Below are 14,527 nucleotides of genomic sequence, written 5' to 3'. Positions count from 1 at the left end.
GGGGCATGATGCTGGGTATCTTGCACTGGGAACTGTGAAAAGGAGGGTCAGTGAGGCAGCTGGGGCCTGCTGGCGGAACCTCTGCAAGACCACCCATCTGAATCCTGCCACAAAGCAGCTTCCCCAAACCTGCCAGCAGCAGCCCGGGAAACAGCCAGGGAGCAGAGGGTCTCTGGCGGGAGCCTGACCACCAGAGAGAAGTGTTCCTGCCTTCCAGGTGGTGTCTTCACCCCAACACGTGGAACTGCATAACCTAAAGTGTGGCTGCTCCACATGGTTATAGGAACTCAAGCATTCTGGAGGAATCGGAGTCCCTGATGCTGACCTGGGGACCATGTTTGTAAACAAACTTGTTTTCTGCACACTCCTGTCCTCCACTGAACTTTCCTTAGCAGATAAAATCAGCCAGCGCATGCCAAGGCAACCAGCAGCGGACACGCCCTCCCCAGCCTCCAGGTAGGGGGGCCACACACAGGCTTGTCTGCATCTACTCCTTATGGGCTCCTGAAACTGTAGCAGACACCTCTGCTTAAGAACAGTGGTCACAAGAGCTGAAACTCACACTGGGAGAGCAGGAAGCAGGCTCCACTCCCCCTGCTCCCCCAACCCCCCGAAGTTGACAGGGGTCCTCTCCACCTGTCTCTCTGTTCAATTAAAACAACAAACTGAGGAGGACTTGGGTTCCCCATGAAGTGCTCCCAGCACTTTCACAGGAGCCCAAGGCTGTGGCCAGCCGGAGTCCCCAGCAGGCGGGCCGGGGTTCTCAGAGGCTGAAGATACGAAGAGTATATGTGAAAACCCAAATACTGATTACACTGCCGACAATCTGAAAGCCAGACAACACTCTGTCTTTACCCACTGCCCCTGGAGCCAAGATGTGCAGCAGGCAGTGCCTGTCACAGGATCCTCTGCAGACCTTTAAGTCTGGGAGGAGGCCCTACACCTCCGGGCGAGGGGAGAGGGTTTGTGCATTGTGAGCCACTGAGATCTAGCTGAAGCGCCAGGGAGTGAGGGGGAAGGTGCCAAAGCAAATGGTCCAGGTTTCATGCAGCTCCAGCGCGTTCCCAATCACTCCTCCCATTACCTCATGCTACTCTGCTCAGTGCTCTCGCCCACTTCCCAGCGGGGCTCTGAGCTGGAGACCGAAGGGACTGGCCCGGCTGTTTCTGGCAGAGCCTCAGGAAGCACTAGGTAATCTTAAACTACGACCTCTCTCAGCCAGACTAGGAGCGTGGTGAAGACTAAGTAGCCAGACTAAGGGAAGTCTGAGTCAGGGTCCCTCCACTCCCAGCCTGTCCAATCCAGCCTCCAGACTGCCTAGGAGGAATTTCTTAGGATGCACATCAGAGCTGTCCTAGGCACCCCTGGGGCCCTGCAGACCCTTCCCGATGCACTAAGAATGGCACCCAGAGCCCAGGCCTGACAAGGGCCTGCGTACCTCTCCCCACCACTCACGTCCTACTCACACAATGCTGACCACACAACCCGGGAACCACCTCAAGAAGATCTTCTGAAGATCGCTGTCCTGTGAATGCCACTGCTCACAGCACGGCCTTGATGCCCTGGCCCCCCAGGTTACATGGCTGAGCTCGGGTTCCCGGAGACCACCCAAGGCTCAGTGATTCACCAGGAGGACTCGGGACTCAGCAGGGCTGAGCTTCTGGCCGAGAGTCACTGCACTGAAAGGAGACAGGGCAAGAAGCAGACAAGCAAAAGGCACTTGGGGGTTTCCCAAGGAAACCAGACACAAGCTTCCAAGTACTCAGAGTATGGCAGGTTCTCCACAATATTTGTGAAATGATGATGTCTGCTCTCTCCCATCACCGCAGATAGGAACTACTTCACTATTTTCCAGATAGAGATTTACTTGAGGTCTCGCTGTGGGCTGGGGGCAGAGCCCTGACCTTCAGAACCCACAGCTGCCAGGGAAGGCCCATCTACTAAGCACCCTGGCCGCTTGCAGGAAGGCCTGTGGGCTTCTGGGACTGCCACAGGGTACCAACCTTGTCTCATTCTGTAAACTTCTTCCAGACAAGAAGGGTTGATTAGAAAAGCTAATTAAAGCTTTTGAAGATTATCTGAGTCCTAAAGCAAGAACATAATATGCCTTCCCTCCCTATTCCTCTACCCCCCCACTGGTACTCTGGCCTTCATTAAGCTTTGATTTCAATCAATTGCACACCCACTAAAATTAACTTATAAGGCCAATAAATTGCAACCGCATGTTTGAAGGTATTATCTGCTGCAAGCCAAGAGCCAAGGATCGCAGAGCACAGGGCAAGATGTCTGGCACAGATGGGAGCAATCATCTTTGGAAGAAAGCAGTGCCAGCCCTTCAGTTAGAACATCTGGCCACAGCAGAACCCGGCTGACAGAGGCAACGGTGAGACACAATATGAAAGCCGGAGCAGACAAGCCTCCTGTCTTCTCTGGGAACCTGAAAAATCAAAGCACTGACCTTGGGGTTTGTGGCAGCCGACTGGTGCCTCACACCACAAGTGAGATATTTTTTTCGGCAGCTTCAAGCGCCTACCACATGCCAAGGGCCCCATGGCTAAGTCTCTCTCAAAAAAGATGGATCACTGAGGTCGAGTGATGAGGTTTTATAACTGGTGAGCTATCCTAGGCTTTGGGCCTGAAAAGGCAGTCAACTCTGCCAAGAAAGAAGTGATCCCATGAACCAGTCACCCAAGAGTGTGCCCTTATTCCACCGACCCCAGGGCTGCATTCTAATGACATTCCCTAGAGTGAGCCAGGCCCGAGAATGAGAGATGGAAAACCATCTGGGGGCTTGATAGGGAAAAATGAGAATAGCCTAGATGTTGGGGAATAGGATGGGAGAGATTGGGGGAGGGAAGTGATGAAATTCAAGATGACTTCAGAGTAGATAATGACCTCACCCAGCCGCAGCAAAACATGCCTGTCCTCAGCAAATTGACTATTTCAATCTAAAAACAGACTGTTTGGGTAGTGCTAACAGTTGCTTGACAGTTATCTTCCTGGGGGGAAGTTACTACCATGGAAACTTTCTGCCACTAATGATGGCTAACAAAAACCCCGATGAATGTGGGAGGGGGCGGAAGTTGGGGCTGAGGGTGCAGTAGAGAGCTCTGAGCAGTAGGATGACAAGGAATGGATGGCTTCAAAGGGATCGTGTAGGACACACAGCTCGTGTCTCTGGGCCCCCACTCACCTCTGCCCACCTTGGGGAAAGAGTCCTGCCCCCGACTGCTGGCACATTTATTCCATAATGGAGAAATGCTGTGCAGGCAAGGAAGAGGGGGTGCCACATCCCCATAGGAGTAAAGAGCCGGAGGGCCTGCTAGTCCATCCATCCCTGGCCCTGCTCCCTCACCCAGACCATACCAACTCCATGTGCTGACAATTAATTCTAATTCCCTGCAAAGTCAGAGCCTTTACAGGCCCGGGAGCAAGGCCCAGAGCTCAGGACAGATCCAAGGCCTTCCCCAGGCTGCTCATGGCAGAGAAGCCTGTGGGGGACAGTGAGCAGCCCTCCCTGGGAAGAGCTGGCACAGCTCCATCAGGATGCTGGCCTGCATTTCAGCTCCAAATCTTTGCATGCTCACTGGGTCTGCTTCCCTCATCCTCTTAAGGAGAACATCAGGAGTAAGCAAGGCTAATGGACCCACAAGAAGCAGGGAGGAAAGGGAACCAGGGTGCCGTGTCACCAATGTGCGAGTGTGCACATACACAGCTGGTGCTGGCTGAAGCTGTGTCTGCCTATTTACTAGTGACAACAAAAATCCCCCCAAGTTCAGTTCTACGGCACAGGAGGGGCAGGGGCAGGGAGGGCAGGAGAGAGCAGGCCTCCTGTGTGAGCTGAGTCCAGTTGGGCCTCCCAGGACAGGGAAAGGCCCTTCCTCAGAGTGGACCACAGGACAAGAAGTCTCCTGAAGGCACATTACAGCACAGCACTTGCCACAAAGGACTCTGAGCCCCAACGTGGCTGGAGTCCGGCAGCATTCAGCCATTTGAGAGGGTGAGAGGTCAAGGGCCAGAGAATAAATCCAGTCCTAACTGCCATTCATCAGGATTCAAGAATTCAGAAACACCTGGGTTGTCAAGACCCAGAGCAGCGGTCGCCAACCTTTCGACCTCATGGACCACAAGTGGTCCGCAGACCACCGGTTGGTGACCGCTGACCCAGAGAGTATGGGGGACAGGTCTGCTCTTCACATCCTCAATCCCCGTGGGGCACGGGCCAGGCTCCAGTTTGGAGTGGGCAGCCCCCTCATCCGCCCTCCCGGGCACTATGCTGTGCCAGTCCTGCTCTCAGGGCAACAGCATTTTCCATTACTCCCTTTTCTTTCTGGCAGAGGTGGGCTGCCCGAGGCCCTGGGCTACTGTCACCAGGCCCAGGACACACGCCATCTCCCGGCCCCTCCCGCAGCAGTTCAGAGCGACCAAAACCAACAGACTTGAGGCAGCATCATGGCGTGGGGTTGGGGAGAGGGCACGCCTCCCTTCAGAGTGACCTTTACCTAGCCCACTGCCAACGTGAAAGGCAGAGAGATGGACAAATCCATGTCAGAGCTCTGCGGCTTCACTCACTGGGGCAAAAAAATGAGTCTCTACTGGGGTGGGGCGGGATGAGGATAAAGAGAAGGCACGACCCACTGTCCCTTCAGCCATGGAATAGTGTGGTCCCTAGAAAACCCAGAGTAAAAAACCCTTGAGCCTGTGTTGCTCAAGGCAGGGGGAGACAGGATCCTAGGCCCTGGCTGACTCCCGTCTGTTCCAAAACCACGAGCTCATGCTCTGGGCCCCACCACGGACACCAACGTGACCACAACAACTCAAACCCAGAAATGGTTTGGCTCATGTGTGGCCCAGGGGGAAATGTTCCTGACATTCGGTCTCAGGACAGCGCTCAGTGCACGCTGATAACACTGGGGGGAAGGGGAGGGTTAACACTGATGACTCTGGGTCCCCAGTGACAGCTCTAGCCACCGTCCCTCCAGTGGCCAGTGGCTGCTGTCACATGGGAGAACCAGGCCTCCCTGGCCCCTCTGTGGGTGCCATTCGGAGGCCTCGTACTCTCCTCCTCCCCCTGGAAGCAGCTCACCAACACTGCTGGGGACAGAGCAACACCCTCCGGGCCGATTCCACCATCGCACACTGCCACGGAACCTCAGGGTCTGGCTTGTCCAATTTACCCCAAGTGGGTACAGGAAGCTGTCCTGTCACTCCCTTTACTCCCCACAGCAGATCAGCTCACTCTCAGAGGAGAGTGTAGGCACACTCAAAGGCACACAGAAATGCAGCCACTAAAGCTTTAAAGCCACTGGAAAAGTGGACATTTGCCCAGGAAGGCGCTGGACAGTTGGACCCAGCTGCGGACAAGCTCTGGCCATGTTCAAGGCTGTACCCCCTGCTTAGCAAGTACCTGGCTCGTAGCAAGCACTCAAATGTCAGGCGAGTAAATGGACTCTGGAGTTGGATAAGGATGGCTTCCTAGTCCAGTCCCCCCACTTACTGGCTGTGTGAACTTGGGCAAGTTATTCAACTCTCTGAATCTGTCAACTCATTTGTAAAACAGGGAGAATCCTCTCTCACAGACTGTTGGGAGGTTAAATGAGATAAAGAAGATTGTGAGGCAGTTAACACAGTGCTTGCACGGTCACCGGCTGGTAACTGCTCTTTTATTATCAAATCATCACTATAATATAAAACTGATTCCACTTGGAAATTCTTAGTAACTGGATTGGCTTCTTGCCAACTGGTCGGATAAAAGAAGATAATCAACAACTACAAATAAATGATGAGACAGCAATGAGTCAACTTCTCAGCCCCACTGGAGAAGTAACTATTCTACCATGGGGCAAAGTTCTAGATGTAAGAGCTCTTCAAACACTGAAGAGCAACTCTGAAGAGCAATAATCTGTGGAAACTTCAGACAAATATGAATTTAAATCCTAGCTTTTCACCTCTACGTCCTGCAGCCTAGTGCGAGTCATTTAGCCTCTTGCAACCTCAGTCTCTTCATCTGTTAAAAAGGGGCTAAAGTATGTTCCCCAGAGGTTCTCAAAAGGATCAAGGTAACGTAGATAAAATGGCTACACAGAGTGCATTCAGGGCAAATGAAACGCCGAGGGCCATTTGTCCAAGGCTGTGCCTTTCAATTCCATTCATCTGCTGAAAGGTGGTAGGGTTGTCTGTGTGTCGGGCTGAGATGCCACTTTTCCTCCTGAACCAGCTTCTGAAAGAGATTCTTTACAAAATGTGTTCCATCACATCTGCTGTGAGCTGCAAGAGCATTCCAGCGTCTGGGAGAGGAGACCTGAAGTTCCCTCGCCAACTGAGACACCAGCAGCTCCGCTCCAGGACAGCACGGGCTCAGCGGCTTTGTTTCACTTTCTTTCCTGTCCAGATCCTGGATCAGGGTGGAATGCCACCCACCTTAAGCTCAAGAGGTAGTGTTTACACCTTTAAAAGGTAACATAAAATGAAAAAAGAAAGTAGCAGGGACTTATGTAGCCTGCAGAGCTTAACATTTTTACTTTCTGGTCTTTTATAGAAAAGCTTGCCAATCCCTCTCTAGGTGACTGAATGTGTACAGTTTTGCTATGTAATATAGAACTTAAGTGAAAATGCGATCCTGTTGATTAAAAAAGAATACTGAAGAGAATAACCTTTCTGGAACTTTTCCTTGCAAGGCTGGTAGATTAAGTGGCCACTCTTTCTGATGGTGGATGGGAGGCAGGATTGGATGGGAGAGGAAAGAGGTAGGGATCTAACCAGAACCAGCAAAACCACCTCCCGAGGAGCAACTCAGGAGCCAGCAAAATGTCAGCTCCCACTGTGTTAAGGACCTTGATCGTCCTGTCCTGGTGACTGGTCTGGAAGCAGAGACCCCCGAGCACCAGGTCAGAACTGGGTCAGACATGCAGTATGATCAAGAACAGAGGGGTCTTTGAAGACACCCTTGGGTTTGATTCCTGGCTCTGCCTCTTGCTTGGGACAAACACCTTTATCTGAGCCTTAATTTCTTCATCTGAAAAATGGGAACTAAAACAGCCATCATGTTTGTGGGGATCTGAGACGACCTGTAGAAAATTCCTGGCACCGTGTCGTACACACACCAGGTGCTATCCAACGGCACCTGCTGTTACCAGGAACCATGGCATGAAGCAATGCACAGATAAATCTGCGTATGATAGCATTCTACCACTGAGTCATCTCCCAACTGACCCCGCTGGAAAACTAGTGCCCAGCATCTGCTCTGGGTGCAGAGAATTTTAAATAGCCGGGCAGGCCGAGGAGCAGGTTCCAGGGAGTCTATCGGCCTGGCCCCCTCTGATTTATGATGGATTATCAAACCGTGAGAGCCGAGTGCACTGGGAGCAAGTAACTCACAGGTCTCGATACTGGTCAAAGGCATTGTTGGCTTCCACCTCCAGCTTCCTCAGCCGAGCAGAAGGCATGGCCCCATCTTCCAAGGGAGGGTCATACTTGTTACTCCATGGTGACCTGGAGGAAGGAAGGAGAAGGAGGTGACATGTATCATTTTGGGGAGACACCACCTGTGACCCATGAGTCCAAGCCCCAGCTGTCCAAAATTTCAGAGAAAAAGCCACTACCCACAGGAAAGATTTTCCAGGCCCTGACAACAAACCCAGCATTTTTGAGGATTGCAGAGAGAGGGCTCAGCAGCAGCCCTCTTGGGTATGAGCCCCATGGTCCACCTCTCACCAGCTGTGTACTTCTGGCAAGTGGTGTGATATCTTTGTAAAATGAAGCTACCATCTGCTCCCCATGGTGCTGTTGTGAGGAGCAAAGGAGAAAATACAATCCGAAATGCCTGGGCCAGAGCCTGGTACAGAGTGAGTGTTCAACAACTGTGCTTTCTTTCTGACCCCCTTTCTAATGTCCCCGTTTTCACCATTGTGTTGATTAACAGATGCCCCTCTCTCCTTCCTGACCTGCTGCAGCTCGGGGGAAACTTTTACTCCAAAGACCTTCTTACACAGTTAAGGATGAAGAAGAGAGCGGTCGTTAGGGAAGTGGGCAAGAGACTAGGCCCCATGGAGACTGGATTACACAAAAGAAAACCTGAGCGGTCAAGTTCTCCGTGGGGACAGAGGGCAGCTTTCCCAACACGAGGGCCATACACAAGGACTGCTAAATGAGAACCAGTCTCTGCTTTGCCAGCCCAAAGACTTGCCACATTTTAAAAAGCGTTATTTGCCACATCAGGAAAGCATTTAATCAGAGTACTAGAAAGGGGGTTATAAGGGAGGTGTCTGCTCATTAAATCCTGCAGGTGGAGTTCAGAGAGCTGGGGGTTCACAGAAGGAAAGAGAGTAAGAAGGTGAGCGGAATGGGAAGGAGAAGATAATGGGAAACTCGGACAAAGCCCTTTATACCCTGATATGTCCACTGTGAGAAACCCACACTGCCTTTCCTGTCTCTCCTGCTGAAAACACACCTCACATCACTGAGAACGCAAAGGAACCTTTCAATTTGGGATGGATGTTAAGGAAAAAAGGTATCACTGTTTCCTGAACCCATTTTAAATTCTGACACAAATCTCTCTCTTCTTAATAACGGGTACCCCACCAGGCATCCTATGTCAGCAGGTAGGGAAGACCTCTCCCTTCCAAGGGTGGCAGACTTATCTGGTTAATTCCTCAAAATAGTGCTGCTCAACAGGACTTCCCATCACAACAGAAATGTTCTCTATGCTGTCCAAGATGGCAGCCATGAGTTGGCGTGGCTACTGAGTACATGTGGCCAATGCAACTTGAGGGACTGAAATTTTCGTTTAATTTAATTTGAGTTAATTTGAATTTAGCTAGCCAACTCCAGAACCTGAGCTCCAACAGGGCAAATCTTTTGTCTTGCCCTCCATCATTTGATCAGCACCTAGAACAGTGCCTGGCACTCAATCACATGCTAATTTTTAAAAAGTGCTGTTCAAAGAATAAATCAATTCTTATATACCACCCCCCAAAGCAGAGGTAACCATTCCCTCCCTCCCCCGTCCCCACTGCCACACAGATGTCGATTCTGACCATATTCTACCCTTCCCTCGCCCTAGACTGCAAGAGAACGCTGAGAAGCGAGTCTGTGCGATTTGCCTTCACCCCAGCACCTAGCACCGAGTCCGTGTGCAGTAAGGGCCAGCGACGTACAGCACGGGGTGGGGAAGAAAGGACCCCCAGGTTCGCTGGTTGCTGTGATCTTGCAAGCCAACAGACACAGAGCAACTTTCTGCATTTCCTGCTGAGGCCTCTCCGCAGACCCAGAGACAAGGTGCAGTTGAAGGGCGCAGTCACCTCCCGATTTGAAAACTAGGCTTGGTAGTTCCACTCGCCAGTGGGTGTGGAAAACAATCTGAGAGCGAGAATCCGAGCCCCCTTCCCCTGCAGGTGCTCTCTTAGAGTCTCCTCAACACACTCAGGCTCTGGCCTTCAGCCCTTCGTTTCCCCAGTTAAACGGCCATCGTCTTCTTGTGGGCCTGGAAGACCCGCCCCAACTGGCTCTCATTTAAAGGCGACCTGTTTAGACACAAGAGCCCATCTTTCTTGCAGACTGGGGGCCTGGAATTTTCAAGAAGCCTGTAACTCACATTTCTCCTGGCTCACAGACGACAGCATTTCAAGCTGCTAGTCCTGGAGCCGGGGTAATTGTAGCTGGGGGGAAATCATAACATTACCCAGAATATTCTTAGTGGAAGGGGCACTCAGAACACATTTAAGAGCTTAAATGGAGGCCATTTGAAAAAAGACAGATGGACAGGAACACTTAGATTTCAAAAGTCAGGCCTTTCATTTCCCTCAGAGAATGCTTTTTGTTTCAGCTAACAGGTTTCAAACAGTGCTGCTGGCAACGGCCACACCATAAGGATCTTATTTAAGCAAACGATCAAACAGTTAGGATGGAAATGTGTGGAGAAAATCAGAAGACCTTGAAGTTTTGTATCAAAAGAGGGAAAACGGAAGAAAAGTCCTGGGCTCTGACACCCCAGGTTCCTCTTCAGCTGAGGTCCCTGGGCCCCTCTGCAATGCCTGAGGAACGAAGGTTGGAGCTGGCAGGATGACCTGGAGGGGAGGCAGGCACCAAGTCCCCCGGTATCTTGGTTTTGGCATGGACGTGGAAATGATCCCAGCCTTCCACAGGCTGCTGGGGAATAGCTGCCTCACACAGCAAGCTGGAGTTTTCAGGTGGAAAAAAGAAACATAATGATCTTGATTAAGCATGACTCAGTTCAAGGTTCACCTCTTCCAGGAAGCCTTCTTTGAACTCTGCCTGGTGAGGCTGCTTGTCCTTAGGATCTCAAGGGTCTTCCTCTCTAAGGGATGGTCCTCCCTTTCCTAGGAGGTTCCCAGCTAGGACTGGGCCTGGGCCTATGCTCACCACTGATGCTTCACCACTCTATGCTGGGGACTCCCACCTGCATCTCCCTCTCTACCCAGGCGGCTAGGCTATCCACAGTCTACTGGACATCTCCACATTCATCTAATGGGCATCTGGAGCTTAAAATGCCCCCAAACCAGCAAGTCCCAGAGTCTTCTCCACCTCAATAAACAGTGACCCCACCTTCCAACTGCTCAGGCCCAAAGCCCTGCAACTGCCCTTCATACTCCATCCACTTGCAAACTCTGCTGGCTCAACTTTTACAAGCAGACTACTATTCACCCTCTCAACTCTAGTCTCTGGTCTGGCTTGGATTAGGCCAAAATACATTCTCTACCTAACTTCCATTTGAAGCTCAAAAAGGGACCCGACACACCCTTAAAAACCTAGCTCAAGCTGGTTTGGCTCAGTGGATAGAGCATTGGCCTGCGGATTGAAGGGTCCCAGGTTCGATTCCGGCCAAGGACACATGCCTGGATTGCGAGCTCGATCCCCAGTGTGGGGTGTTCAGGAAGCAGCTAATCAATGATTCTCTCATCACTGATGTTTCTATCTCTCCCTCTCCCTTCCTCTCTGAAATCAATAAAAATAAGATAAACTATGAAAAACCTAGCTCAAACATCACCTCCTTTGGGAAGCCCTCCTGGACTCAACCATGGTTTCTTCTATGCTACTCTCAAACCCTGAATAAGCTTGGCAGTGACTGCATGAATCATATCATACAATAATCAGCTGCTGGATACATCTCTGGTTCTAGACCAGTGATCACCCAGAATAGGGGCTTATCTCACTTTTGTTATTTATTGCCCTCAGCATGGTGATGGAAAAGAGAAAGGAGAGTTGTATATTTGTTTGACAAAGCTACATTCAAATGTCCCTTAAGCACACAGGCCCTCCCTGTGCTCAGATCCCCATCACATCCACATCTTATATCTTGCCTGTTGCAGGACTGAATTATAATGAAACTGCTCACATCCCTTTCCCATTAGACTGTAAGCTCCCCCAGGGCAGAGGCCTTCTGTTCATGCTGCATCTCCAATACTGACTGAAGGTACTCCACAACATCTGGTTGACTGCAGGGAGGAAAGGGAAGAAAGGAGGAAGAAAGGGAGGAAGGACTGATAGAAGGACAAATGTAAAGAAGGTTGGTAGACTGTTGCCTGTCAAAGTCTGGTAGTCCAGGTGCTGCCATATGGCACTGACTGCCCAGGGTGCAGCCTGGCATGCCTGCTGCACTCTAAGGGCAGGAGCTCACCTATAGGAGTCCCCGTCTCTGTTGTAGTCACACAAAAGGTAATCCTTTCCCACCACTTTGTCCCTGGCGATTTTCAGTGGCTGGTCAACAGAAGACAGGAGATCTTCACATAGACTGGGAACCTGGCAGAGAGAAAGGAAAAGGCAGAAACAGGGGTTAAAATAACACATCAGATCCAGGCTGGCTAACGGCAACTACAGCGAGATCACGGTCAGCATATTTAACATCTGGCCCTTGGTATCCTGCCAGAATTATGGGCCTGTTCTTTTCTTTTCCACATGTGTCTGACACCAACTGTGTCCCTCTATAAAGAAACCTGTTCTTGAATTACAGTGGAGCGTGATTTCCAATACAGCCTTCCTTCCAAATCTGCGTGCTTTAATTACCTGGTCGCCAGGGTGGTCTAGTATAGTTAAGTATGTATATGCTCGTATTGGTCTCCGGTGGGCAAAGTACAAGCTGAAGTCCGAGAAGAAGGTAAACATGTTAAATACACAGGAATCCACAGAACTCTGAGAAGAGCAACCCGTCCATGGCGGCCAACTCCCACAGGCTCCCATGCTGGGAGCAGTTTCCAATACTTTCCAGGCCCCTGGCCAAGCATTACCAGGCTGACTTGTAGAGTCAAGCTTACCTGCTGCAAAGACAGGGTCACACCAGCTCCCCAGAGCCCGGGGCCCTAGACGGCTTATACCAGGGTGACCTGCCTGGGACCACCTCAATGAGAAGGAGGGCCCGAGGTCTGGGGCGGGCAGGGATGAGTCTTGGGGCAAATGCTGCTAACTGTGACGCATGGTCCTGCTAGTCACCAGGCCACTGGCTGCTTCTTCCCAACCCAAACATCAATTTCCACCAAAATATTCCAGGAAGGGATGGCAGCACTTTCAGAAGTGGATTCCTTCAGGCTTGAGTCACTTCCACGCTGTATTTTCAATGTGCCGACTTCATTCGTTTCATGGGTCTGGGTTTATGGAGGCCCCACCATATCGTTTACCAGGAAAGTGGCTGCCAACTGCACCAATAACCCTTCCAAATGGAAAAGTTAAATCATGTGGCCAGGACACCCAGAACAGCGGCTCGGCAGAGGGGCCGACAGCTACAGCAGTTCCTGTGTTCTCCTGGAGACCCTTCCACCGCCAGAGCGATGGGGACAGGGACCGCCACCACCCCAGACGCCCAGCCTCATGGGCTTCTCAGGGCACCTCTGCTGAGCCCGGTGCTGCAGAACTCAGCCTGGAAGGCCCTGTCTGGCACAACTAGAAGACAGTTGCCCTGCCTTCTAGCTCACATCAATTCTGGCCTCAGTGAAATGGCGCGTTTCTTCTCCACAGAGCAGCCTGTCATCTAGCAACCAAGAGGTATGCACACCATTAACCACTGGATACAACCCGCTTATTTTCAGAATCCCTTCTCCATATACCACCCGCCTGTGTACCCTCTCCACCAAACAAACAAAGAGACAAACAAAAACGGATCCCCCTCCCTCAAATGGGGCTGTTTTCAAAGTTAGTTTTGGTGTTGATCATAGCAACCCCACTACCATTTCCAAGTGTCTACCGTGTATCACAGCAGGCTAGGCTCTCTACAGATGGCATATTGTCTGCTTTCAGCTCCCCCTCATCCTGTGAAGTTGTTAAGTGTTATCCCCATTTTATAGGTTTGAGAACTGGGGGCCCAGAGTCAGTAAGGTGCCCAATGCCCACACAAGAAGCAAGGGGCAGAGACAGAAATCCCCTCTTCTGACCAAAACTCTGGTTTACAGACAGCTAAGAGGAAAGACCGTGCACATCAAGGCACACTCTGGTGGCAAACAACCCCCTCCCACCTCACCCCGCTCAGCTCTGGGTGGCCTCAGAGCCCGGAAGAAAGTCCTGGCCAAGGCAAGGGAGATTTTAACAACTTCCACCCAACGCAGCTGGGGTCTGGAACTGGTCTGGCTTCCTGTTGTTGGCCCAGTGAAACAACCCTGGGCACCCATGGGCCTGCCTCTCCCGAAGTGTCTCTATTTATTCTGTTGGCTGCTACCTTGGCTTATCTGTTGGGGCCTGACTTGTGTCTAGAACCCATTTTAACTGGTTGGGGCCCTGAGACTATTGGCCCAATGTATCCTGGATTATGCAGAAGACTAAGCAAACAGGCTCTGTAGCCAGACTTCCTCAGTCCACTGCTTACTGGCCTTATGGCCTTGGGTAAGTCGTTTTACTTCTCTGCTAAGACTGGATTTCCTCACCTGTAAAGTGGGGACAATAGAAACCAACCTACTGTGATTTGGGGGAACCTGAGCGAATGCATCGGCATTCAGTGCAGGGTAGGGGAAAGAAAGCATGCACACTAGTAGCTGACATATTTATACCCCCACTCCCTCTGTTGTCCTCAGCGCCATCTGCTGTCTGTTAGTCTTAGGCCACACTAGCCTAGATTACGCTTGAATTTTCCACATTGTTTCAGGTGCTGGATAAAAATGGGCCCCTGAGAACCTCGTTTTTCTTAACCCCAGTTCTACCTGGAGCCACCTGCTTCACCTTTCCAACCAGTCATGCTGCTTGCAGCTAAGTCTCCCAACACAGGAAAGCTTATAAGATAATGGGATTTGGTATGAAATGGGTGTTACTTCATTCCTATCCAAGAAGTTAATCCACAGATCAAAATTATTTGAAAAATTCCTTCCTGGCACTTACATGAATTGAATTACATTTTTTTCTCAATTTGTTGCCTGTCTCCCTCGCTAGAATGTACTGGGGCAGGGACTTCAGGCTTGTTAGTGGTTCCATCCCCAGTGCCTTTGGCAGTGCTTGACACACAGCAAGTGCTCGATATATCTGGGAGGGAAGGGGGAGTTTTACAACATGGAGCCTCCCAAACACCAATCGGCTTTAAGAAAAAAGTTTACTG

At 51.0% G+C, this 14,527-nt stretch overlaps 1 protein-coding gene across 2 annotated transcripts in view; it reads right to left on the bottom strand.

Annotated features, from left to right (window-relative positions):
- CAPZB (capping actin protein of muscle Z-line subunit beta) overlaps positions 1–14,527 on the bottom strand; it is a 125,038-nt gene that overhangs the window by 26,361 nt on the left and 84,150 nt on the right. For both annotated transcript variants that reach the window (XM_081086823.1, XM_081086822.1), the window contains exons 3-4: positions 11,636–11,757; positions 7,378–7,491 (exon numbers count right to left, since the gene is read on the bottom strand). In XM_081086823.1, coding sequence (XP_080942949.1) covers positions 7,378–7,491; positions 11,636–11,757 — 236 coding nt within the window. The remainder of the gene's footprint in view (positions 1–7,377; positions 7,492–11,635; positions 11,758–14,527) is intronic.

The sequence above is a fragment of the Myotis nattereri genome, assembly GCF_964212035.1.
Source record: "Myotis nattereri genome assembly, chromosome: 3".
NCBI lineage: Eukaryota > Metazoa > Chordata > Mammalia > Chiroptera > Vespertilionidae > Myotis > Myotis nattereri.
Note: the sequence above shows the minus strand (reverse complement) of the source record. Positions and strands in the feature narration are given on the sequence as shown.